The following is a 27,561-nucleotide window of genomic DNA, read 5'->3' as shown; positions in this document are numbered from 1 at the left end:
GACTTGCAAAAGGTTCGGAATTTTGGCACGGCACTGACATAAATGATCAAGAAAGGCTGGATATAAATGGCAGGGAGGTTGGGCCAGTGACACAAGAAGGATTTGAACCGGCAATACAAATAATTAAGTTCTCAGTATAGATATAATTTATTGTCATCAGTGTCACATTAAAAGAAAAAAAAAAAAACACTCTCGAGAACAGGCGTGAAGACGCATTTTCTCCTTAAAGTAGAACAGGGACATGCTCAGTCTTCTGTCTATTGAAGAGTCACAAGATTAAACACAAGACGGAATGCGGCTGACACTGATGACTTGCCAAGGTCAAAGCCTTAAAGGCAATTTGAAAAACAAACATGTTATACTTACCTGCTCTGTGCAGCGGTTTGCACAGAGCAATCCGGATCCTCCTTAAGGCGTCAGCATACCAAGACATTTTGGACAATTTCATGCTCCCAACTTTGTGGGAAGAGTTTGGGGATGGCCCCTTCCTGTTCCAACATGACTGCACACCAGTGCACAAAGCAAGGTCCATAAAGACATGGAGGAGCCAGTTTGGGGTGGAGGATCTTGACTGGCCTGCACAGAGTCCTGACCTCAACCCCATAGAACACCTTTGGGATGAATCAGAGCGGAGACTGTGATCCAGGCCTCCTCCCCCGACATCAGTGCCTGACCTGAGAAATGTGCTTCTGGAAGAATGGTCCAACCTTCCCATAGACACCCTCCTAAACCTTGTGGACGGCCTTCCCAGAAGAGTTGAAGCTGTTATAGCTGCAAAGGGTGGGGCCAACTCAATACTGAACCCTACGGACTAATGCAGGCCATACATGGGTCAAATTTTGAACGCATTTTCTTTAGAAAATAGGAAATTTTATGCATTTTGTAATGCGATGGTGCCACCATTGATTTCGAAATTCCACCAACCAATCCTTCAATTTTTCCTCATGTTGCTACAGAAAAGAATTTTCATGGCCAAGAATTTTCTTTTGAGGTCACATATTTCTTGTACGATTCTCCCATCATTGATTCAAAATTTGTTTGTTTTTCAAAAAATTTCCAACATGCCTAATCACTCAAATTTGATGGTCACACGAAAATCGGCCGTTTCTGTGACCCACTAATGGTGCGAAATTTGAACGAAAATTCTTAGAAAAGATTTTCGAAAGAAAATTCTTTCAAAATTCGATCCATGTATGGCCGGCTTAAGACTGGGATGCCATTAAAGTTCATGTGTGTGTAAAGGCAGGTAGCCCAATACGTTTGGCAATATAATATATACACCCAGACGTTTTGGGCACCAATTCACAGAAAGAACATTGGGGAACTGGAGAAAGTACAGAGAAGGGCAACTAAACTGATAAGAGGCATGGAGGAGATCAGCTATGAGGAAAGATTAGAGGAACTGAATTTATTTTCTCTTGAGAAGAGGAGATTAAGGGGGGAATATGATCTCCATGTATAATACATAAGGGGGGATATGATCTCCATGTATAATACATAAGGGGGATATGATCTCCATGTATAATACATAAGGGGGATATGATCTCCATGTATAATACATAAGGGGGATATGATCTCCATGTATAATACACAAGGGGGGATATGATCTCCATGTATAATACATAAGGGGGGAATATGATCTCCATGTATAATACATAAGGGGGATATGATCTCCATGTATAATACATAAGGGGGGATATGATCACCATGTATAATACATAAGGGGGAGATGATCTCCATGTATAATACATAAGGGGGGATATGATCACCATGTATAATACATAAGGGGGAGATGATCTCCATGTATAATACATAAGGGGGGATATGATCACCATGTATAATACATAAGGGGGGATATGATCTCCATGTATAATACACAAGGGGGGATATGATCTCCATGTATAATACATAAGGGGGGATATGATCACCATGTATAATACATAAGAGGGGGATATGATCTCCATGTATAATACATAAGGGGGGATATGATCTCCATGTATAATACATAAGGGGGGATATGATCTCCATGTATAATACATAATGGGGGAATATGATCTCCATGTATAATACATAAGGGGGATATGATCTCCATGTATAATACATAAGGGGGGGTATGATATCCATGTATAATACATAAGGGGGGATATGATCTCCATGTATAATACATAAGGGGGGATATGATCTCCATGTATAATACATAAGGGGGGATATGATCTCCATGTATAATACATAAGGGGGGATATGATCTCCATGTAGAATACATAAGGAGGGATATGATCTCCATGTATAATACATAAGGGGGATATGATCTCCATATATAAATACATCAGTGGTTCATATACTGAACTCGGTGTAGAGTTATTCACCCTGAGGTCATCACAGAGGACAAGGGGGCGCTCTTTACGTCTGGAGGAAAATAAATTTAATCTCCAAAACACGGAAAGGTTTCTTCACAGTGAGAGCTGTGAAAATGTGGAATAGACTCCCTCAAGAGTTGGTTCTGGCCAGCTCAGTGGATTACTTCAAAAAAGTCCTGGATTCTTTCTTGGATACACAGAATATAACTGGATACTAACAATTATAAGTAAAGTTGATCCAGGGAATATTCGATTGCCTCTCAGGGGATCAGGAAGGAATTTTTTTCCCCTGCAGGAGCAAATTGGATGCTTTGCTGAGTTTTTTTTTGCCTTCATCTGGATCAACTGTGGGTATAGGATTATAACTTTTTACTTTTTCTATGCTTGAACTGGATGGACTTTTGTCTTTTTTCAGCCAGACTAACTATATAACTATGTAAGTAAACACAATTTATACCTTTACCAATGTCTGTTTCTTTTTTTTAATGGAGCTAATAAAAAAATACCCCCACCATTGCAACAGGAAGTAACTCCTGTCTGACCAATGCTCACCCACTGTGCAGAGTAATGATGCATGGTGGGAATTTTAATTAACTCCAGATTTAAAAAGGGCAACTGTGACATTCATCATCACGGTACAATACCATTTCACATAATACGTATAATTAAGAAACCTGACAGGTTTAATTAGGAGGCTAAACAGAAACAACAGCGATGCTCACCGCTGTGGGAAGAATGGCGCAAACTTACAATGCCGTGAACTTCAGCAACCTTGTCAATAAGGTCAGGCCTCTGCTTGTGGATTGCCAAGTAGAAAGCGTTGTTCAGAATGTCCTCATCATACATAGCCATAAGGGATGTCAGTTCCGCAAGGAGTATCGGAGCGACGTGCTCGCTGTGCTCATGATGGCACCATTACTTCTACGTATGTGAATCTGGAGAAAATGGAAACTGCCTGGACAGCTGAAACTGTGCGACACCTGGAAAACAAACGAATAGAAATATAAATCCAATCGCTGAGATTTCATCTAATCTTTTTTGCAGGCCGTAGACGGGTCGAAAATCGGCTGATTTTTCGGCTGAAAAAAAAATTTGGCCGATTTTCGCACCGTTAGTGGGTTATAATTGGTCGGCCATTTTTCTGGGTTTTGACACTTTTTTTTTTTTTTTTTTTTAAATCAGTCAAGTTGGAAAATTCGCAGTTGATTTTGATGATCGGACGATTTTCCCAGCAAATGATGGGCAAATCGGCTGATCGTTTTACCGATAAAAAAAATCTGCACATGAGCCGTGACCTGCAAGAAGGCGAAAAAGAAGAAGGCGAAAAAGAAGAAGGCGAAAAAGAAGAAGGCGAAAAAGAAGAAGACGAAAAAGAAGAAGACGAAAAAGAAGAATTCCAGTCCGCTATTATATTTTATATGAAAAGTCTTGCGGTTGCAACAATGTATCCATTTGTATCCGAAATGGATACAAATGGATATGTTGTGCAACCACAATACTTTTTCATTTCAAATATAATAGTGGAGCTCTCTGCAAGGAAAAGAAGTAATTAAATGCCGGCCGTAGACGGGACGAAAATCGTCCGATTTTTTACCGTTGGTGGTAACGTCAGCCGATCGAACGACTGATTTTTCGTGTTTTTTGTAAATAAAAAAAGGCCGGTTTTCGACCCGTCTATGGCCTGCATTACGGTGCAATCAGACAGTAAATTAATGCCATCCTCCATGCGGCTGGCAGATGTGTGTGCATCCTCCTCATAGCTGCGTGAAGACAGGCCATAGAAGTGTATGCACACACAGCACCTGCAAGGAAAAAAGTGCATGTCAAAGTTTGACCAGTCGATGCACAGATCCGAATGCAAAGTCTCTGTGCTTGGATCTGTGCACCTGCTCCTGTCCGCATGTCAAACTTTGAAAACCGCTCGTGTTCAGGCAGCCCACAGAAGTGGATGCGCACTCAGCGCTGGCACAGACACAATAGCATGTCATTGTTTGTCATCCGGGCAGGAGATCTAAACGTAGAGGCTCTGCATTGGGATCCATGCGCCCACTCCTGCCTGCATTTCAAACTGCAATTGTACCCGTGTCGGCACTGCATGTGCATCCATTCTATGGGCTGTCTGCATGCAGCTCCACAGTGAAAGCACACGCATCTGCGCATAAAACATACCAATCTACAGTCGGAAGGAGCCCCAACATGTCATATCATTTCAAAATCAATTTTTAATTATCTAAAATCGACAGATTTCAATAAAATAATGCCCGGTGATCAGTCATTTCCTGTTATACGGTGACAATTAGTGGTGCACCGAAATGAAAATTCTGGTGCCGAAAAACCGAAACCGGAATGCGCAGTTTTTTTAAAATTAACATATTTTTTGGAAAAAAATACACTTTGATTAAAAAAAAAATAACCAAAACAATATATACCCCAATTTTTTGGTAAAATATGAAAGAGGATGTTACGGCGAATAAATAGATACCAAACATGTCCCGCTTTAAAATTGCACACGCTCGTGGAATGGCGTGAAACTGCGGTCTCCATGGGTGATGCTTTAAAAACTTCTACAGGTTAGCAGTGAAAAGTTACAGAGGAGCTCTAGTGCGAGAATGATTGCTCTTGCTCCGACTTTTGTGGCGATACCTCACGTGTGTGGTTTGAACACCATTTACATATGTGGGCACGGCCTATGTATGTGTTCACCACTACGTGCGAGCACGGGGAGGGGGGGGGGGGGTTGGTTTCAGGGCACTTTAAACTTTTTTTCTATTATTTAATTTTTTTTTGTTTTTTTCAATCACTTCTTGTGATAGAAATAATTAGTGACAGGTCCTCTTTATGGAGAGATATGGGTCAATAAAACCCCACATCAATAAGACCCCACATCTCTCTTCTGGAATCGGTCAATGGTTTCTCAGGTAAGGCTGCGAATTACTGAGCGGCGGCCGGTGGCGGCGAGGTTTTTTCGGCACCTGTATCGGTGCTTTTTTTCAGTTCATCCGAAAGGGGTGTTTTCAGCTGAAACGTTTCGGCCACCGAAATTTCGGTGCATCCCTGGTGACAACGCTCTGCCCTCATCTCCCTACTGTGCACCTGCGTTGTCATCTTGTCACACAGGCTTGTGATAGAGTCTACAAGTAGCCATTACACAGGCATGGTCCACTATTGTCACCATCAGGAAACCCACCCCGAGAACTGCATCTGGAGTGCACGCAAACATGTGACTGAGCTCCAGCTTCCTCACGTGGCCACACTGGTAGGAGCAAGGGGTCTTCAGCCCCCGAATGAGCTGCGTTTTAAAAACCAGGGACAAGGATGACAGTCCCAGAGCCTGCACTTTAAAAGACACCTGTCATAAGCAAAATATGAAAATGGCTGTTGCTGAGCGCTTCTGAAAATGCTTGCGGCCTGGCTGTTCTGCTGTGAAACCCACCCTGAGAAATGTTATGTAGCACATGCATCAAAGACCTAAAGACTTGCACTGTGGGAAGAAGCAGTAAAGTGCAGCCACTGTGCATCACAGCTAAGTAAGAAGCAGAGCCCCCCACTTATAGTTACAATAGAGAGACACAGAAAAGAAAACGGGTTTAAAAACATTAAACACATATATATCATTGACCTTGATTGGCAGACCTTATCGATTTTGACCACTTATCAATCTCCCTTTCCCATCAGGAGTCCTATGCAAAGCTGTCTGAGCACGGAGAATTGGATGTGAACAGCAATCACATAGAAGGACCTTATCACACATGGCCACTCCGCACTGCTTGCCACAGTCAGCTCCCAGCATGCACCACTGAGACTTATCAAAGACGCAGGAAGAAGACAGCAGTTACAGATTTATGTATCCGACTAAACATCAATTTCTCTTCTGTTCACAAAGAGAGACTCTCCCTTTGCTTATAGTTACATAGTCTAATATTCAAAACCTTTTTCTTCACCTTAACTCAATTAATAAATCAAAAAACATAAAATTAAATAAAGTCCCAAAAATTTAATTTTCAAGTCCACCAAAATCTCTCAGTCCCGTGTGTCCGACTTCAATATTTCCAGTATTCCGGACCCAGTGATTACCTCAAAAAAAATAAAACTAAAAATAGTTTATTACCTTCAAATATGTGTATATATACCTTCCAAACAAATAAGTATATATTATATCTGTGCAAAAGAATTTACATAAAATAGATTCAACTGTAACACGTGAATCATGCAAAATCAATGTGTAAACTATAAATAAACTAATATATACTGACAAATCGTGTACACTCAAAAACAAAAAAATTAAAATAATAAAATTAAATAAAATAAATAAATATATTTAAATTATAAAAAATCCCTTCAGAAGAAGTCCGGAAGTGACGAAACACGTCAGTGACTATATGAGGTATATTTAGGTTATAAGTTGCCGAGTTATTTATTTAATAATTACGTAGTAAGTATGGCTGAAAAAAGATAAAAGTCCATCCAGTTCAACCATAGAAGAAAAAAAAAAAAAAAAAAAAGTTATAATCCTATACCCACAGTTGGCCCAGAGGAAGGCAACAAAAAAAAACCCAGCAAAGCACGATCCAATTTGCTCCTGCTGGGAAAAAATTCCTTCCTGATCCCCCGAGAGGCGATTGGATATTCCCTGGATCAACTTTCCCTATAAATGTTAGTATCCCGTTATATTCTGTGCATCTAGGAAAGAATCCAGGACTTTTCTACAGCAATCCACTGAGATGGCCAGAACCAACTCTTGAGGGAATCTATTCCACATTTTCACAGCTTTCACTGTGAAGAAACCTTTCTGTGTTTGGAGATTAAATCTCTTTTCCTCCAGACGAAAAGAGTGCCCCCTTGTCCTCTGACAATATTCCTCCCACTGACACCAATGATGGGGCACTATTCCTCCCACTGACACCAATGATGGGGCACTATTTCCTCCCCCCCCCCACTGACACCAACGATGGGGAACTATTCCTTCCCCCACTGACACCAACGATGTGGCACTATTCCTCCCCCCACTGACACCAACAATGGGGCACTACCCCCCCCCCCCACTGACACCAATGATGGGGCACAATTCCCCCCCACACTAGTATCAATGATGGGGCCCTATCCCCCCCCCCACTGACACCAATGATGGGGCACTATTCCTCCCACACTGACACCAATGATGGGGCACTATTCCTCCCACACTGATACCAATGATGGGACACTATTCCTCCCACTGACACCAATGATGGGGCACAATTCCTCCCACTGACATCGGTGATGTGGCACTATTCCTCCCACTGACATCGGTGATGTGGCACTACTCCTCCCACTGCAAAATTACAGTTATGAAGTAGCAACGAAAATAATTTTATGGTTGGGGGTCATCACAACATGAGGAACTGTATTAAAGGGTCACGGCATTAGGAAGGTTGAGAACCACTGCAATAGGGCTTAGTCGTAAAGATGACGCATCTTGTTACAATTGTGCTTGTGTTATTGCCATGTTGGAGGTGTGCTGCCAGTCCATTCAATGGGCCCACTAGGATGGTCACAGCCACTAGGATGGTCATACCCAGGGACTGGAAAACAAACACTCCCCCATCCCTGAGGAAATAGGTGGATGAGATGCTACATTTGGAGCACATGGAAGACCTGATGGTGACCTTGCAATAACACACTCAGTTTTACAATACCTGGAGCCCCCAATTACACATGTGCGTTAATGTCATGTTGAGGTTCAAACCGAATGGGCTGTTGTATATATATGCCCACCTCAGAGCCGCTACAATCCAATGTTTGCCACAATTTGCTCTTCTTTGATCCTATCCAGATCTACAGCCACCACAAACGGGTGGATAAGATGCATTATTTGAAGTGCATGAAAGAGCTGATGGTGACCCTACATGATTGTTACACTCAGAATACTTTTACACTGCAAAAAAATTCAGAAGATTATTTTTTCTTCCTAAGTCTTTCTTTTCCACCTCCCATGGGACTCTTACAGAAATGGTACCTGTGCGTGCAAACACAGCCCTCACATGGGCGTCTGCTATAGTACACCCGAGCACCAAGGGACGGATTTGTCCCATGTTTGTAATTGCGTGTATCATCTGATTAAGAACTTAAAACTCTTCTTTTTTTTTTTGGTTTGAGTCAAAATATTAGTTCTTATCAACAAACAACAGCCTTTTGCCAATTATTTCATGAAATGGCTTAGTTACAGCAACTGAAGTATACGAACTTTAAAAAACAAATTATTTTGGCGTTCCAAAACCTTATGATCCTCAAAGGGTTAAAATAAATGTATAGAATAATCACTGCTCAAGGCAACACCGCTCTCAGCAGTCAGTGCAATCAGTCTTTGCGACAACAGCCAACTAACCGGTCCACGCCCAAGCAGAACCATACTCCAAAGTGAAATTTTGGGGTCTTGGATCCAAGACGTCTTATTATTGACTCTAGAGAATCTCTTGCCAGAGAAGGAGGAAAACAATCTTTCTTTGCAATCAGCAAAAAGACATTTGTAGGACAATCCGCCATTACCACTGTAATAAGGAAAATTGGAAAATTTGAGGCTGGCGTGATGGCTGCTCACATATCACCGTCCAGATGGCTGCAGGGGAAGCAGGTTATTTGGTTCATCTGCCTTTGTTTCTGAACAGGAGATTACACATGACAAATAACTAGCTGTAAGCCTCTTAGTGCCCGCACGGATGCAACTGGGACGCCGGGGCTCCCAAATAAAATGAAAGTGTAACGGCTCATGTACACGGGGCGTTTGGAAAGCTCTTCTGAATGATGGATACTGACTGCTGGAAAATGTAGGTTAAAAAACGGCAGTTTATCTGCGTTTATGCGCACGTTTGCATTTAGAAGCATTTTTAAAAAGATAACCTCAGGAGACCTTCCAAAATGCCCAGAATGCACTGAAAAACAGTAAAAAACTAACTATTTCAGACATTTTGAGAGAAATAGAGAGAGCAGAAGCAGAGAGAGCAGTATGTGTTGAGATGACCGGTCTTTTCTGGTTGTATTCACTATGGATCCCATCATGAGCATAATGCGGTGCGTTCTACCATTGTTTCCTTCACGCGAAACCTGGAACTGACGGCGCTGGTGTACCGGGTCCATTTGAATACATGGAAAAAGCTTTGCATGCATTTCCAATGATGAAAAAAGGCTCCGGACAGCATCTGGACATGGAACAGTTAAACTCTTCTAAACGCGGTTGACCGCGTTTACAAGTGTTTGGCATTTGAAACGGGAGTCCATTCAAATAAAAGGGCTCTCACGACCACGCAAAACGCGGCTCGCACGGCCGCATATATGTGAACCAGGGGTAACACAGGGTATCACGTGACTGGACTAAAAATAAAACACAGGTTAACCCCTTGATACCAAGCAGCCGCATATTTGCTGTGAGCGTGCGCCTTGCGCGTTCCCAGCACATATGTCCGCTACTGCCGGAAAAATCCTGATCTCCTCTTTCGATTGGGATCTTTTCCGATCATGTGACCGCGAATCACGGCGGTCACATGATCCTAAAACCCCGCCCCGCCTCCCGGCTGCTGAGACTTTTAAAGGGCCGGGAGGCACAGGCGCCAAGAGGTTAAGCAGCACAGTTAGCAGGAGAGGGTAAGAGAACATTTTTAAGACTAGTTAGTGTTAGGCTGAAATTCTACTTTAAGTCGTACTTTGGGATTGTGCTGGCAATCTTCGCCCAGCGCAGTCCCAAAGCGAGCCAAGGCAAAAAGCCTTGTTTGTTACCACACCATTGCAGCTGAAAAAAAAAAAAAAAAGTACGGAATTCAGCAAGACTGCACAGCGCCCAACCCAACGCAGTCCATGGCTTCAGGGCCACCGATAACGGGGTAGCACCAGTCCTCTTGTAGAGGGGCCCGGGCAACAGGGGAATCAGATATGAACCGGAGAGGGGGTGATCGGTGAAGTGGGAGGGGGCAATTAGAGGAAACGATCCTCTGAGTGTCTTTCCCTGCAGCAACTAATGCAGGCCATACATGGTTCGAATTCCGAATGATTTTTATACGAAAATCGGACCGAAGAATAATTGGCCGATTTTCGCTCTGTTAATGGGGCAATGGAATCGGCCGATTTTTGTGGTTCCTCCCCATTTCATTTATCGGGCATGCTGGAAAATTTGTGAAAAAAATGGCAGATTTTCTAAATCATTGGTGGCATCATCGGATTACATAACAAACGACGTTTCGATTTTCGGACGAAAAATCGTTCAGGATTCGAACCATGTATGGCCTGCATAAAGGCTGAATTCTCCTTCTCATTGGCTTTCAGCTGCTGCAGGGAGAGAAACACGAGATCGGTTTCTGTAATTTCCCCACCTCCCGACATCACCAATCACCTTCCCGACCTCGCCAATCACCTCCCCGACCTCGCCAATCACCTCCCCAATCACCTTCCCAACAGCACCAATCACCTTCCCGACCTCACACCAATCACCTCCCAACCTCACACCAATCACCTTCCAGATCTCACCAATCACCTTCCTGACCTCACCAATCACCTTCCCGACCTCACCAATCACCTCCCAACCTCACACCAATCACCTTCCCGACCTCACACCAATCACCTTCCCGACCTCACACCAATCACCTTCCCGACCTCACACCAATCACCTTCCCGACCTCACACCAATCACCTTCCCGACCTCACCAATCACCTTCCCGACCTCACCAATCACCTCCCAACCTCACACCAATCACCTCCCAACCTCACACCAATCACCTTCCAGATCTCACCAATCACCTTCCTGACCTCACCAATCACCTTCCCGACCTCACCAATCACCTTCCCGACCTCACCAATCACCTCCCAACCTCACCAATCACCTCCCAACCTCACACCAATCACCTTCCCGACCTCACCAATCACCTTCCCGACCTCACCAATCACCTCCCAACCTCACACCAATCACCTTGCCGACCTCACACCAATCACCTTGCCGACCTCACACCAATCACCTTGCCGACCTCACACCAATCACCTTGCCGACCTCACACCAATCACCTTGCCGACCTCACACCAATCACCTTGCCGACCTCACACCAATCACCTTGCCGACCTCACACCAATCACCTTGCCGACCTCACACCAATCACCTTGCCGACCTCACACCAATCACCTTGCCGACCTCACACCAATCACCTTGCCGACCTCACCAATCACCTTCCCTGTCCAGGACAAGATTCCCCCTGCTGCCCACTAATAATGATGTGTATTCTTAATGAAAATATTTTAATTTTTTTTTGGGGGGGGGGGGCTGTCAGGCTGTACAGGGCTCTGTGATTTCCAACGGCAGCTCTGCATGGCATCACACCTCGCTATGACCTAATAAGATGTCACTTGTGACAGTTCAATAAAGTTTGCAAAATAAAAAAAAAAAAAAAGTTGAAAAAATGAAAATGCTTACAGCGCACCGGTGCCACCTTCAACAGCTGCTGCTGTGAATGGGCCCCTCCCTTCCTCTCTCTCTCCAGCCACAATCTTCTAATCCACATTTGGAAACACCACCACAATTGGTGGTTTGAGAAAATCCCAACCACAGCACCACCTGCCTGGAGTTTGCATGTTCTCCCTGTGCCAGCGTAGGTTTCCTCTGGGTACTCCGGTTTCCTCCCACACGCCAAAGACATGCTGGTAGGTGAATTGGCTCCTGTCTAAATTGTCCCTAGTATGTGTATGTATGAATGTGAGTTAGGGACCTTAGATTGTACACCCCTTGAGGGTTAGGGACTGATGGGAATGTACAATATATATGTAAAGTGCTGCGTACATTGATGGCGCTATATAAGTACCTGAAATAATAATAATAATAATAATTTCTAATAAAGGCAGTTTTTTTCCCCATTTACATCAAGTGATTCATAACAAGGAACCAAAAGCGGGCTTGTTTGGGAATTGCTCTCTATCAGCACAAGTCGGGGTTCCCAGATATCCAAGAGCCACGGCCCCTGCAAGAATGCTTGGATGCATTTCAAGACTTCGTTTTCAATTTTGACTTGAGCGTAATTTTAAACATCCTCCTAATGGTACCGAGAGAGGAAAAAAAAAATCAAATTCACTTAGAGAAATGGGCAGAAGACGAGCTTCCTTCCACGTGAATAGATTTATGCGGTCAGCAATTAAGCTCGCGATTTAATAGTTCCATTAGAATCAGAAGGCGGCCTGCAGGTATAAAACCAATCAGCGCGTTCTTACAATTAAAGAACTGTAATTTTTCCCTCAGCCGTGATGAAATGTTAGAAAAAAGGGGGACGAAAAATCTATACAGGAGTTCAGGAGCCAATCAGTTCATTCTGAGAACAGGCGTTTTTGGAAGGTCAAGGATGTCGTTTTGAACCCCATTCATACTTCAGCATTTTGCTGCGTTTTTATTTATTTATTATTATTTCAGGTACTTACAGTGGGGCAAAAAAGTATTTAGTCAGCCACCAATTGTGCAAGTTCTCCCACTTACAAAGATGAGAGAGGCCTGTAATTGGCATCATAGGTAGACCTCAACTATGAGAGACAAAATGAGAAAATAAATCCAGCAATCACATTGGCTGATTTGGAAAGAATTTATTTGCAAATTATGGTGGAAAATAAGTATTTGGTCAATATGAAAAGTTCATCTCAATACTTTGTTATATATCCTTTGTTGGCAATGACAGAGGTCAGACGTTTCCTGTAAGTCTTCACAAGGTTGGCACACACTGTTGCTGGTATGTTGGCCCATCCTCCATGCAGATCACCTCTAGAGCAGTGATGTTTTGGGGCTGTCGCTGGGCAACACGGACTTTCAACTCCCTCCAAAGGTTTTCTATGGGGTTGAGATCTGGAGATTGGCTAGGCCACTCCAGGACCTTGAAATGCTTCTTACGAAGCCACTCCTTCGTTGCCCGGGCGGTATGTTTGGGATCATTGTCATGTTGGAAGACCCAGCCACGTTTCATCTTCAATGCCCTCGCTGTTGGAAGGAGGTTTGCACTCAAAATCTCACGATACATGGCCCCATTCATTCTGTCCTGTACATGGATCAGTCTACCTGGTCCCTTTGCGGAGAAACAGCCCCAAAGCATGATGTTGCCACCCCCATGCTTCACAGTAGGTATGGTGTTCTTTGGATGCAACTCAGCATTCTCTCTCCTCCAAACACGACAAGTTGTGTTTCTACCAAACAGGTCTATTTTGGTTTCATCTGACCATATGACATTCTCCCAGTCCTCTTCTGGATCATCCAAATGCTCTCTAGCAAACTTCAGACGGGCCCGGACATGTACTGTCTTAAGCAGGGGGACACGTCTGGCACTGCAGGATCTGAGTCCCTGGCAGCGTAGTGTGTTACTGATGGTAGCCTTTGTTACGTTGGTCCCAGCTCTCTGCAGGTCATTCGCTAGGTCCCCCCGTGTGGTCCTGGGATTTTTGCTCACCGTTGTGATCATTTTGACCCCACGGGGTGAGATCTTGCGTGGAGCCCCAGATCGAGGGAGATTATCAGTGGTCTTGTATGTCTTCCATTTTCTAATTATTGCTCCCACAGTTGATTTGTTCACACCAAGCTGCTTACCTATTGCAGATTCAGTCTTCCCAGCCTGGTGCAGGTCTACAATTTTGTTTCTGGTGTCCTTCGATGGCTCTTTGGTCTTCACCATAGTGGAGTTTGGAGTGTGACTGTTTGAGGTTGTGGACAGGTGTCTTTTATACTGATAACAAGTTCAAACCGGTGCCATTGATACAGGTAATGAGTGCAGGACAGAGGAACCTCTTTAAGATGAAGGTACAGGTCTGTGAGAGCCAGAAATCTTGCTTGTTTGTAGGTGACCAAATACTTATTTTCCACCATAATTTGCAAATAAATTCTTTCCAAATCAGCCAATGTGATTGTCTGGATTTTTTTTCTCATTTTGTCTCTCATAGTTGAGGTCTCCCTATGATGCCAATTACAGGCCTCTCTCATCTTTGTAAGTGGGAGAACTTGCACAATTGGTGGCTGACTAAATACTTTTTTGCCCCACTGTATATAGCGCCATCAATTTACACAGCGCTTTACATATATATTGTACATTCACATCAGTCCCTAACCCTCAAGGGGTGTACAATCTAAGGTCCCTAACTCACATTCATACATACACATACTAGGGCCAATTTAGACAGAAGTCAATTAAGCTACCAGCATGTCTTTGGAGTGTGGGAGGAAACCGGAGTACCCGGAGGAAACCCACGCAGGCACAGGGAGAACATGCAAACTCCAGGCAGGTGGTGCCGTGGTTGGGATTCGAACCAACGACCCTAGTACTGCTCAATATCAAGAATCCTTTTGTATTGGATGTGTTCTGAAGTGTGCTCGGTACAAAACACTCAGGGGTCCATTTCCAATGTTTATGCACAGATTGTATCGGGAAACCAACGCGTTTCGGGGGAAATGCCTCCCCCTTCTTTTCTATTGTTGCTGTTCATATCTCTATGCTCAGTCACTTCAAGCATAAAGAAGTTCTCTTTGGAATTGTGCCGTGCATCTTTGACTCCATAGATACACGTGTCAAACACAAGACCTGCATGCCGAATCTAGCCCACCAGACCATTTCACGTGGTCCTCACACCTCTCCTGCAGCTGAGGAACCCCCCCCCCCCCCCCTTGTCTCTGCCCCATCTTGTCTTGGAAGTCAGCAGCAGCCGCCGAGAGAGAGACAAAAAACTACTCCTACAGATCCGACACCTCTCCCTTGTCTCTGCCTCCCCTGGTCTCAGCATTCAGCAGACTCTGGCTGCTGACTCCAGCCCTCCTCTGGTCCTCCTCCAGACCAGGGACTTTCTGCTTCACAGCTCCACCCCCAACATCTTCCCGGCAGCAGCACAAGGTAAGGGGGATGCACTATGATTTAAGGAAGGGTGGGGGACTCATGAAGTTTCCAAGCTTTTCCCTCAACAATTCCAGCCTTTGCGGTGGGGGATCAAAAGGGAAAGTGCTGCTGGTACGGTCGGCATTAAAGTGACCTTGTATGAGAAAAACACAAGTTTACCTTCAACCTCCACCCCTAAACTTTAGGAGAAATGAATACTATCATGACTACAAATACTTTACTATCATAGCAGTGGTCTCCAAACTGCGGCCCAGGGGACAGATGCGGCCCTTTGCATGCTTTTATCCGGCCCTTTGGGCACACTTTACTTCCACTGATAGAAACAATGGAAAATATCCCCCCATCACCAACACCAATGAAGGGGCACAATCGTTCCAAATGACACCAACAAAGGGGCCCACTGACACCAATGATGGGGCACAGTTCATTCTAATGACACCAATGATGGGGCACTATACATCCCAATGACACCAAGAAAGGGGCCCAGTGACACTAATGATGGGGTGCTATTCCTCCCACTGACACCAACAATGAGGCACAATTCATGCTAATGACACCAATGATGGGGCCCAATGACACCAATGATGGGGCACATTTCATCCCAATAACACCAACAACGGGACACATTTCATCCCAATGACACCAACAACGGGGCCCAATGACACAAACAATGGGACACAAGTCATCCCAATGACACCAATGATGGGGCACTATTCCTCCCACTGACACCAACAATGGGGCACAATTCATTCTAACACCAACAATGGGGCCCAATGACACCAATGATGGGGCACATTTCATCCCAATAACACCAACAATGGGACACATTTCATCCCAAGGACAACAACAATGGGACACAATTCATCCCAATGACACCAACAACGGGGTCCAATAACACCAATGATGGGGCACAATTCATCCCAATGTCACCAATGATGGGGCACAATTCATCCCAATGTCACCAATGATGAGGCACAATTCTTCGCAATGACACCAACAACGGGCCCAATGACACCAATGATGGGGCACATTTCATCCCAATGACACCAACAATGGGACACATTTCATCCCAATGACACCAACAATGGGACACAATTCATCCCAATGACACCAACAACGGGGTGCAATGTCACCAATGATGGGGCACAATTCATCCCAATGTCACCAATGATGGGGCACAATTCATCCCAATGTCACCAATGATGGGGCACAATTCATCCCAATGTCACCAATGATGAGGCACAATTCATCCCAATGTCACCAATGATGAGGCACAATTCTTCCCAATGACACCAAACAATGGGGCCCAATGACACCAATGATGGGACACATTTCATCCCAAGGACACCAACAATGGGACACATTTCATCCCAAGGACACCAACAATGGAACACATTTCATCCCAAGGACACCAACAATGGAACAACTTTTATCCCAATGACACCAACAATGGGACACAATTCATCCCAATGACACCAACGGGGTCCAATGACACCAATGATGGGGCACTATTCCTCCCACTGACACCAAGGATGGGAAACAATTCATCTCAATGACACCAACAATGGGGCCCAATGACACCAATGATAGAGAGCCATTCCTCCCACTGACACGAATGATGAAACGTTGTTTATTCCCACTGAAGTTGGGACCTTTAATACTTCCAATGGCCACAGTCCGGCCCCCCCCCCCCCCCCCAAGTCTAAAGGTCAGTAAACTGGCCCTTTGTTTAAAGAGTTTGTAGAGCCCTGTATTATAGCAAAGCTTGCAGCTAACAAACTACCAGCGTAATAAAATCTCTGTCCCCCATCTATAATGCACCAAAAGACCTGAACTATGTGCTTGTCCCACGACAGGTTCACTTTAAAGCGAGATAGCAGATGAAGATCTTTTGAATCTGGACCCTCCCAATACACAGGTCGAAGACATACTGGCACCAGCTTAACATGAACTCTTAAAACCGATCTTTCCCTGGCACGGCATAAAACAAAAGTAAATTATTGAAGACGCTGCAACTCCCAGCAGCTCCAGCAAGTCAGCAGCAAGAGACTGAGCTGACCCACTTGTTAATGATAAAAATGACTTGACTTTTTCCAAAGCGTTTAAATATTTTAAAACTTCTGCCCAGAAAAAAAAAAAGGAAATTCGCTGAAGTTAAAGGTACACTTTGGTCAAAATGGAAAACTACACCTTAAAAGGGGTTCTAAAGTCTAAAGGCTTGTCACTGTAATACATTCTCAGCGTGAACATAAAATTCTCCCCGATACCTGTCCTACCTACCTCCACACCCAAACACTTACCTGGCTCCGTGTCAAGGCTCCAATATTACACCCCTCCCCTTCCTGCTTTCACAAAAGACACTGAGGTCAGTGTAACCATACGCTCCTGCTGCTGTTGGTCAAACTCATGGGAAAAGGGAGTTGGGGCGTGGCTTACTGGAGTTGTGCTCGTCTATGGATGCACACAGCCTGGCTTGGGAGCGCGCAGGCATGGATGGACTCCTTAGCACCCAACTTGCTAAAAAGGCACCCGGAGTATTTTCTGATGATGAAAAAAGGCTCTGGAACGCATTTGGATATGGAACAGTTAAAAAACGCTTCTAAATGCAAAACACATAAACGTGGTTAGCCGCATTTAGTGTTTAAAACAGATAAAATCTAATCCCGAAACCACAAGTTTGATGCGTTCAGAAAAATGACTTTAAGCTCAACTGCCTGTAAACGACCGCAAACTCTACTGCCTGTAAACTCTACTGCCTGTAAACTCTACAGACAGTAGAGGTTACAGTCGTTTACAGGCAGTAGAGGTTACAGTCGTTTACAGGCAGTAGAGGTTACAGTCGTTTACAGGCAGTAGAGGTTACAGTCGTTTACAGGCAGTAGAGGTTACAGTCGTTTACAGGCAGTAGAGGTTACAGTCGTTTACAGGCAGTAGAGGTTACAGTCGTTTACAGGCAGTAGAGTTTACAGTCGTTTACAGGCAGTAGAGTTTACAGTCGTTTACAGGCAGTAAACGACTGTAAACTCTACTGCCTGTAAACGACTGTAAACTCTACTGCCTGTAAACGACTGTAAACTCTACTGCCTGTAAACGACTGTAAACTCTACTGCCTGTAAACGACTGTAAACTCTACTGCCTGTAAACAACTGTAAACTCTACTGCCTGTAAACAACTGTAAACTCTACTGCCTGTAAACAACTGTAAACTCTACTGCCTGTAAACAACTGTAAACTCTACTGCCTGTAAACGACTGTAAACAAAGATGTGTACATGGACACATAGGAAACCATTAGGGAGAGTTCAGGGACTGCTGAAAAAAAAAAGCAGAAAAGCTCCTGAACGTCAGTTTATCAGCTGCAGTGTACATGAAGCCTAATATTTCATACTTACCAAGCCGATAGCGACAGGACATTAAAAAAAATAGAGAAATATATAAAATCCTCTTGCTGTTGCCCGAGGCTAGAGTCAATGTTTTGCCTGCAACACATTCATCTCTCTTCTGTGAATTATTCAAGCCAGCATGTCAGCTATCATACAGAGCCATACAGAGTCAACAACGAGGGCTCGGGCTGTCAAATATTGCCAGTATGAAATGGTCGGCTGCACTTCAGTTTGTAGAGTTAAATTAAAGCGTAAAGGGAAACCCTTTTGTACAACGCAAGGTCCGCTTACACTGCTGGGGGCCCCTCATCTTCACGAATCGCCTATTACTAGTCAGTATATAATGTACCTGTAAAAAAAAAAAAGTGAAGGTTTATACGTACCGCACCACCATCTTCTCCCTGTGAAGTCTAGGCAAGGAGGATGTCCTACTCCTTCCATCTAGATGCTGGGAAATACAGAGCAGCCACAATTTCATGAGAAGATGCTCTTGTGATGATTTGACCTGTTCTAGACTCCCCTAGGGACAGGGGCAGACTGACAACTCATGTGGCCCCTGGACAATAGGGGATCATGGGGCCCCTGTGTCCTTGCCCAAACTCAAAAAAGCCTATAAAAAAAAGGTATCAGGGGCACCTCATGGGGCCCCCGACTGACCCAGGGCCCTCGAGCACTGCTCGAGTTTCCAAATGGTCAGTCTGCCCCTGCCTAGGAATCTTCCTGGATGGATGGTTCCAGCAACGGCAAAAGATAGAGGTTAGGTAAGTATAGATCAAACTTTTTTTTTCTTTAAGGGGAGGAAGCAGTGACCAATTTCAGCAAACCCAGCATTTTACTGCAAGATCCACTTTAAGGGCTCATGTACACTGCAGCTGATAAACTCACGTTCAGGAGCTGTTCTGCGTTTTTTTCAGCAGCCCCTGAACTCTCCCTAATGTTTTCCTGTGTGTCCATGTACACATCGTCGTTTACAGGCAGTTGAGTTTACAGTTGTTTTTTTGAACGCAGAAAACTTGTGTTCAGTCGTTTCAAACGCAAAATGCGGTAAATCCTGTTTATAAGCGTTTGCGTCTGAAAATTTTTTTTACTCTTCCAGTTCCAGAGCCTTTTTCATCATGAAAAATGCATGCAAAGTGTTTTCAAGGTACTCAAATGGACAAAACACTAAACACAGGATGTTCCTACCAAGCTTGTCACACATTGTAATGACCAATTCACACCTCAGATCTCTCCCAACCTTGGAAACAAAAGATATGTTAATGACCATTCACACCTCAAATTCCTCATGAAGACCCCCTGCCAGGTGACCTTAATGACTCCCTCCACCAGACACCTTTCCCACCCTTGGAAACAAAAGAAATGTTAATGAGCAACTCACACCGAAGCGAATCTCAACACATACTGCTGTCTCTGCTTATACTCTCTGTATTTCTCTGAAACAGTCTGAAATAGTTAATAATTTACCACTTTTCAGCGCATTCTGGGCATTTGGGAGGTTCTCCTGTGCTTATCTTTAAAAAACGCTTCAAAACGCAAACACACATAAACATGTTCTGCAAACGCGGCTAAACAGACGTTTTTTAACCTATGTTTTCCAGCAGTCAGTTTCCATCGTTCAGAAGTGTCCCGTGTACATGGGGTCTAACACTGACACATTACTAAATATCCGTGCAAAATTCATATCACGTGCTAAGTCCACTTTAAAGCAGCCCATAGATAATTGTTTTTTTTTTTTTTTAAGCTCAACCAGTGGGTTGAACGAAAGAAAACAGATTCGATTCCCCATCTGCACACATGATATGGATGGAGGAATCCTGCCTGCTGAGCGACTGTATTCTGACAGCAGGGAGACTTCACAACCGTCAGAAAACACTGATCAGTGTTGCAGGCCATAGCAGGCGGCGCTGATCGAGTGGGGAAAGGCCGATAGAGCAGCTTTACAGAATAGTCGATAGATCGACTTCTGTACAACCTCCTTGCCGATACGTGGATTGAAATTAGTCCAGTCCCTGCTGAACCAGCTTAATTTCGATCCATCTATGGCCAGCTTAAGACATGCAGGTTATCTTCTGGTGCCCACCCTTAGAGGAGACTATACTACAAACAGTCCATCACCCCCCAGAAATCAGATCACAGTGCTCCCCCCATTCCCCATAAATGACAGCCAACCAGTCACTCACAGACATCCCAATGCAATGCCAACTGATCTTCATCTCGGAAGCTCATGAGTAAACAACTGTAAAAAAAATTATGATTCAGTTTCCTTGCAATTGAGGATAACAATCTCAGCCTATCACATGGTAATCTGCTGCGACCTGGAGAATTTCCTCCCAGTGAAGAGATCTCTGTACACCACCCGGCATGAGGCCATCCCGCCCAAGTCTTGTTCTTCACACACTGGAGTCATAAAATCTAACATTTCTGAGGGGTGAACCATATCTGGAGACTGCAGAGACGCAATATAAAAATAAAGCCCATTACATTTTAACAAGGAAACATTCTTATTCATTAGCTTAGTAGACTTAGCACTCTTTTTATAAAAAGTGTTACTAAACCCACAACAGTACATCAGTCTGTATATGCAGGAAAGCCTGCTTGTTATACTCACTGTGGAATCTGAAGAGTTAATCCTCTGCACTGTGTAAAAAGGCTGTTTGATCCTGTCTTTTTTGATCCTCCCCTTCTTCCACTGTCCCCAAGCCATCTCATAAGAAAACAGAGCCTCGGGGGACAAGCTGCACATGCTCAGTTTTGTGTGTATGGCTAGAGAGTTTTTGTTTTGTTTTTTCCTTGGAAGAGTGCATCTGATCAGCACAGGGCCAATCAGCGCTGTCCAGACAGAGGTTAGGGGTCCTGCAGACTTATAGGACAATCAAGGGAGAATGAAAACTCCTCCTACAAGCTTTAATCAGTGATCTGCTGGACACTGATAGAAGTCACAAGACTGCTATATACTGCTGATGTGAAAAGGTATTTAGCAGTTTATATTTACTACAACAATTGTATTTCCATGTTCTGTGTATTGTGGGAGAGCGGATATAGTGAATGCAGAGTATGGGGAGACCGGGTATAGTGAATGCAGGGTCCGGGGAGACCGGGTATAGTGAATGCAGGGTTCGGGGAGACCGGATATAGTGAATGCAGGGTCCGGGGAGACCAGATATAGTGAATGCAGGGTCCGGGGAGACCGGATATAGTGAATGCAGGGTCCGGGGAGACCGGATATAGTGAATGCAGGGTCCGGGGAGACCGGATATAGTGAATGCAGGGTCCGGGGAGACCGGATATAGTGAATGCAGGGTCCGGGGAGACCGGATATAGTGAATGCAGGGTCCGGGGAGACCGGATATAGTGAATGCAGGGTCCGGGGAGACCGGATAAAGTGAATGCAGGCTCCGAGGAAACCGGATATAGTAAATGCAGGGTCCTAGGAGACCGGATATAGTGAAAGCAGAGACCGGGGAGAGCAGATATAGTGAATGCAGGGTCTGGGGAGACCAGATATAGTGAATGCAGGGTCTGGGGAGACCAGATATAGTGAATGCAGGGTCTGGGGAGAGCGGATATAGTGAATGCAGGGTCCGGGGAGAGCAGATATAGTGAATGCGGGGTCCGGGGAGAGCAGATATAGTGAATGCGGGGTCCGGGGAAAGCGGATATAGTGAATGCGGGGTCCGGGAAGAGCGGATATAGTGAATGCGGGGTCCGGGAAGAGCGGATATAGTGAATGCGGGTTCTGGGGAGACCGGATATAGTGAGTGCAGGGTTCGGGAAAAGCAGATATAGTGAATGCAGGGTCCGGGGAGACCAGATATAGTGAATGCAGGGTCCGGGAAAAGCAGATCTAGTGAATGCAGGGTCCGGGGTTTAGTAACACGAAGTTTCTTCCCTGCATCCTCCAGCTCCACTCCCAAGAACTGTTTAGGAATGCACACTAGTGTTCTGAAAAGCTTGTCCAAGTAATATATCCGGTATCAATGTATCTAGTATATTGCTATATTACCTGGACAAGCTCTTCAGAACACTAGCCAGTATAAATGCTGAATGCTCCTAAATGCTACTAAAAGCGCTCTTAACAGCTTTTTTTCAAGGTTTGTTTTTTTCTACATGCACTGTAAAAATGCTAATAAAATTCAAATGCTCCTATACGCTACTGCAAGCTGGCACAAAAATGCTATTATCAACGTTTTTCATCCAGCTTTTTTTTTCTTAGTGTTTTTTGAACTTCTAGAGTCTGAATAATGTATAACTATATTGCAATACATCCAGTTTCATTGTATATTTTGCCCTTGTTCTACCACATAGCAATATACTGGATACATGGATACTGGATATTATTACAATATACTAGAAAATACCTCTATATCCATTTATATATGTATGAATTAAAAACAAACCTTTGCTTACATTCTTTCTTCATTGGTAATTTCCTTCATTGGTAATTTAATTACCAATTAAAATGACCAGTTTGAAAGCACTTGTGTAGATTTCGCACCTCCTATAACCTGTCTCCATTACTGAGTCTGGCCATCCCATTCAGGGAATATGCAATGTGTGTGTCTATGTAGCATTCTCTTGTATACTGTAAAGTCTAGGTAAGCTCCATAAATCAGGACTTCTGCCCCTGGAAATACACAATAGGTGTGTCTGTTTTGCATTCTTTTGTATTCTGCCTAATTAGACCCCAACAGACTTCAGACTCTGTACATTTTCATTTGAATGAAAAGACTTTTTCTGAGTTGAGAGAATGATAAAAATCATGTAATGTTCAGAATATGGGCAGCGCCAAAAATATTCAACTAATCAATGTGAAAAAATAAAAATAAAAAATTATTGAAATAAAATAATTAAAATACATTATATATCTCAAAATCATATATATAAAAAAGCAGCTAACCTAACCCTCAACAAGGTGTGCATGTCAATTAATCAAAATCACTAACAAGCGCAACCTTTTTTTGATCAATTTAAATGATAAAAATTAGAAACAAATGTAATGAAAATCTCAAAATGCTGACAAAAGATTTTATTAATAAGCTGAACCAGCTTAATAACAGAAACAACAAACTGACATTTTTTGGCACAAAGTTTTATAAACCATAATATACCGAAGAATGAGTTTCGGCAACTCCCAGAAGTCTTCTTTTCATGCCTCATATGCAGCTTTTCTAGGTCAGTACTGGACTGCAGCAATTCAGCGACAACTTTTGTGCAGTTATGTTGTCCAGTGAGCTGCCTTCCGTTTGTTGTGCTTTTATAAAATAAATAAAAAAAGAAAAAGAAAGAAAGATTGCTGCATTGCTCACACACGTCGTTGGCATACACTCAAGTGTTTGGAGTTGCACATCCTTGTGTGCTGAAGAACTCATCTATCAGCTGAGACTACACTCCACTCCCCTCCAGGGCTGCGACCCCACGTCAGCTTCCTTGGCCGTACCTTCTTTGCCCAGGCGATTTCTGGGTATGGAACGTTCAGCCATCTTGATTGGCCATGCCAGGATGTCATCACTCCCATTCATTTTCATTCATCCCGACACATGCCAAAATTGTTACATGTGCACAGCTCAGTGTACCTTGCCCATAAGACTACCAACAAGCAGGTAAGAATCCTCAATTGTAGAAGAGACATAATGAAGACCATAAACGGGTCAAAAACTGGCCATTTTTTTAATAAAAAAAAAAAAATAAAAAAAAAAAAAAAATCGGTCGTTCGATCGGCCAGCGTTATCACCAACAGTAAAATAAATAAATCGGCCAATTTTCGTCCCGTCTACGGCCGGCATTTAATTACTTCTGTCCCTTGCAGAGAGCTCCGCTATTATATTTGACATGGAAAAAAGTATTGCGGTTGCAACAATGTATCCATTTCGGATACAGATGTTTTTATTCGGATACAAATAGATACATTGTTGCAACTGCAAGACTTTTTCTATAAAATATAGCGGACTGGAATTCTTATTCTTCTTTTTCTTCTTCTTGCAGGTCACGGCTCATGCGCAGATTTTTTAATCGGTAAAACGATCGGCCAATTTGCCCATCATTGCCGTCAAAATCGGCCGCAAATTTTCCAACTTGACCGATACAAAACATGTGCCTAAACCCTGAAAAATGGCTGACCAATTAACTCACTAACGGTGCGAAAATCTGCCGATTTTATTTCGGCTGATTTTCAACCCGTCTATGGCCTGCATAAGAGTGGATTTACAAAAGGCAAACAGACTGTGCACTTTGCAAGTGCAGTTGCTCCATAGCTTAGTAAATGAGGTGAAGCGTCACTTTATAAAGAATACTCAATCACATGAAATGGAAAAAAAAAAGCGTATTTTTGCTTGCACATGATCAGATGATGGAAATCAGCAGAGCTTTCCCTCATTTACTAAGCTCTGGAGCAAATGCCCTTGCACAGTCCAGCTGCACTTGCAAAATGCACAGTCGACTTGCCTTTAGTAAATCAACCCCATAGCATCTGCCAAGAAAAAAAAAAAAAACGCCAGCCGTCACCCTTTGTTAATTGCCTTGCTCATGGAAGGTTAGAAGACCACTCCAACTTTCTTGACCATGTTTCAGGTTATACCATTTAGGATGTAAAAAGGAAGCTCAGACTCAAAAAAATGATAAAAATTTCATATGGGTACAGTGTTGCATGACCGCGCAATTGTCACTCAAAGTGCGACAGCGCTGAAAGGCCTGGGCAGGAATTGGCCTGGGCAGGAAGGGGGTATAAGTGCCCTGTAGGCAAGTGGTTAAAAGCATCAACAGAAAAATTCTCAACGCTTGCCACACACGAAGAGGAGTCACTGAAAAAGGAACATCAGTGCCCTGATATTTTTTTACCTGCCCCTTCTCTCCCACACCACCATCTCTGAGTATCTTGCGCATGTACAATTCCGCCAAAGACCTGCGACACAATGCTGGTGTCATACTCTGATACTTGCGGAGTCTGCGTGCACGTGTGGGAAACCCTCCACATGTGCAGAGACGTACCAAAAGGTCTCCACCGGGCCCCGATTACCTACGTTGCCCTCTGCACACATGCCCATTAGTAAAACTGCCTCCAGGACTGTGCAATGTGGACATCCAATGAGGCAGAAGGGAGTGCCATATCATTCTGACCTTGGCGAGAAAGACGGAATGGCTGTGCTACAGCACTAAAAGGTCAGAAAAACAGAAAAAAAAAAGGATTTTTTATCAAATTGTGAGAAAGGGAGGGGGCCAGGAGAAAAAAAATGGTTGTATTATTAGGTGAAGGGTGACTTTAACGACAAGCCTGACACTCAGTTAAAGTGGTACTTCACTCTCTCAAACCAACACTATCTTGAATCCTTATGCTGCCAGCATTAGTAAATAGATAGGAAGGTATATCATATTTACTTGTTTTAAAACTTTTTTTTTACATTTCATTAGTTACTTCCTGGTTTCAGGAGGGGTTTTCACAGCTAAGCACACCCTCTTGCTTGCACGCCTGAGCTAAGGACAGATGGATTCCAGGAAGTGAATGCTACATGAATCATCTACTCTTACTCAAGATGGCCACAGCCAGAAATGCCAGGGAGGTGTTTTTCTAAGTGATTTCTCAACAAAATAAAGCATGGAGACATGGATGGATGGGGGAGCTTGCTTTGAATATTTAAAAAGTATTAAATAGCACTTTTGGTTTGTGGCGCTCAGATACAGTGTAGTTCCACTTTAACACACACATAAAATTTATTGTAAAAATCAGAAACGGCGAGTAGTTATTTAAAAGCACATTCAATTATTTGTAATTTTACATTATATATTTGTAACAATATATATAAAAGTCATACTACATAGTATTCTGCCAGTCTACAGCACCACGACCATTAAAGTACCCCACATAGTTCTCTCTGTTTTGGAGTGCAGTATTCCTTGGCAAGCATAGATGTGTGGGGGCGATATTCAAAAGTTCTTCACCATCATTTCTCCATTCTCCAGGCAGGACAGTTCTGTGAAGGGTTTCCTCTCTGTCCACCATGGATACCGGCATGTATGTGGTTGTTGTGCGTCCTAAGAAGTTATGCAAGATACAGCAGCAGCACACGATGAAATCTATTTTGGATGGGCTAAGCTTGATGGCAGTTTGAAAGATTCTAAATCTATTGGCCATAACGCCAAAGGCATTTTCCACCACACGTCTGGCTCTGGATAGCCTGTAATTGAAGATCTTCTGTTTGGTCGTTAGGTTCTTTTTCGGAAAAGGTGTTAAAATAAAATCACCAAGAGCAAAGGCCTCATCTGCCACAAAGACAAAGTTCAGACCTTCATGTGTCTCCTTGGCTGTCGGTAGGTTTAGAGCATTATTCTGAAGACGTGTATAGAACTCAGTTTTTTCGACCACACTCCCATCGAAGTTGCTACCATTTTTGCCAATGTCTAGAAAAATAAACTCATACTTGGCATTGACAATTGCCTGAAGGACTATGCTAAAACAACCTTTATGGTTATAATAATACAAACCAGAGTCTGGTGGGGGACAGATCCGTATGTGTTTTGCATCCATGACACCCCCACAGTTTGGGAAATTCCAATCATCGAGGAATTGTTTTCCAATGGCTTGCCACTCTTCAGAACTGCTGGGAAACTGTAAATGGAACAATATACCAATTAGCATACAAAATGTTTCGACATTTATACTTTTCGGTTTACAGGAAATGGACAACAATAATGTACCCTGTGTGTATCATTAGCCAGCGGATTAACATTATACCAACACCATACAAGAAGCAAAAACAAATAAAGCCCAATGGGACACAGTGGTACGCTACTACCATCTAGTTTAGGTGCAGAAAATAAAAGGTCAGAGGACCAAAGGCTGGTCATGAAACCATTACTCCATGGGTAGGCAATCTTGGTAGCCCAGCTGTGGCAAAACTACAAATTCCATCATGCCTCTGGGAATCATGCTGTGACTGTCCAAGTCTTGCAATGCCTTATGCGATCCAAGTTCT

At 43.6% G+C, this 27,561-nt stretch overlaps 1 protein-coding gene across 3 annotated transcripts in view; it reads right to left on the bottom strand.

Moving 5' to 3' along the window:
* ANKRD27 (ankyrin repeat domain 27) overlaps positions 1 to 27,561 on the bottom strand; it is a 106,181-nt gene that overhangs the window by 65,120 nt on the left and 13,500 nt on the right. For all 3 annotated transcript variants that reach the window (XM_089667831.1, XM_089667828.1, XM_089667829.1), the window contains exon 2: positions 3,108 to 3,337. In XM_089667831.1, the coding sequence (XP_089523957.1) occupies positions 3,108 to 3,209 (102 nt within the window). In that variant the 5' untranslated portion in view covers positions 3,210 to 3,337. The remainder of the gene's footprint in view (positions 1 to 3,107; positions 3,338 to 27,561) is intronic.

The sequence above is a fragment of the Staurois parvus genome, unplaced genomic scaffold (genome assembly GCF_062004578.1).
Source record: "Staurois parvus isolate SC_StPar_1 unplaced genomic scaffold, SC_StPar_1.0 ptg003601l, whole genome shotgun sequence".
In the NCBI taxonomy this organism is placed as follows: Eukaryota; Metazoa; Chordata; class Amphibia; order Anura; family Ranidae; genus Staurois; species Staurois parvus.
This window is presented reverse-complemented; position numbering and strand designations above follow the sequence as displayed.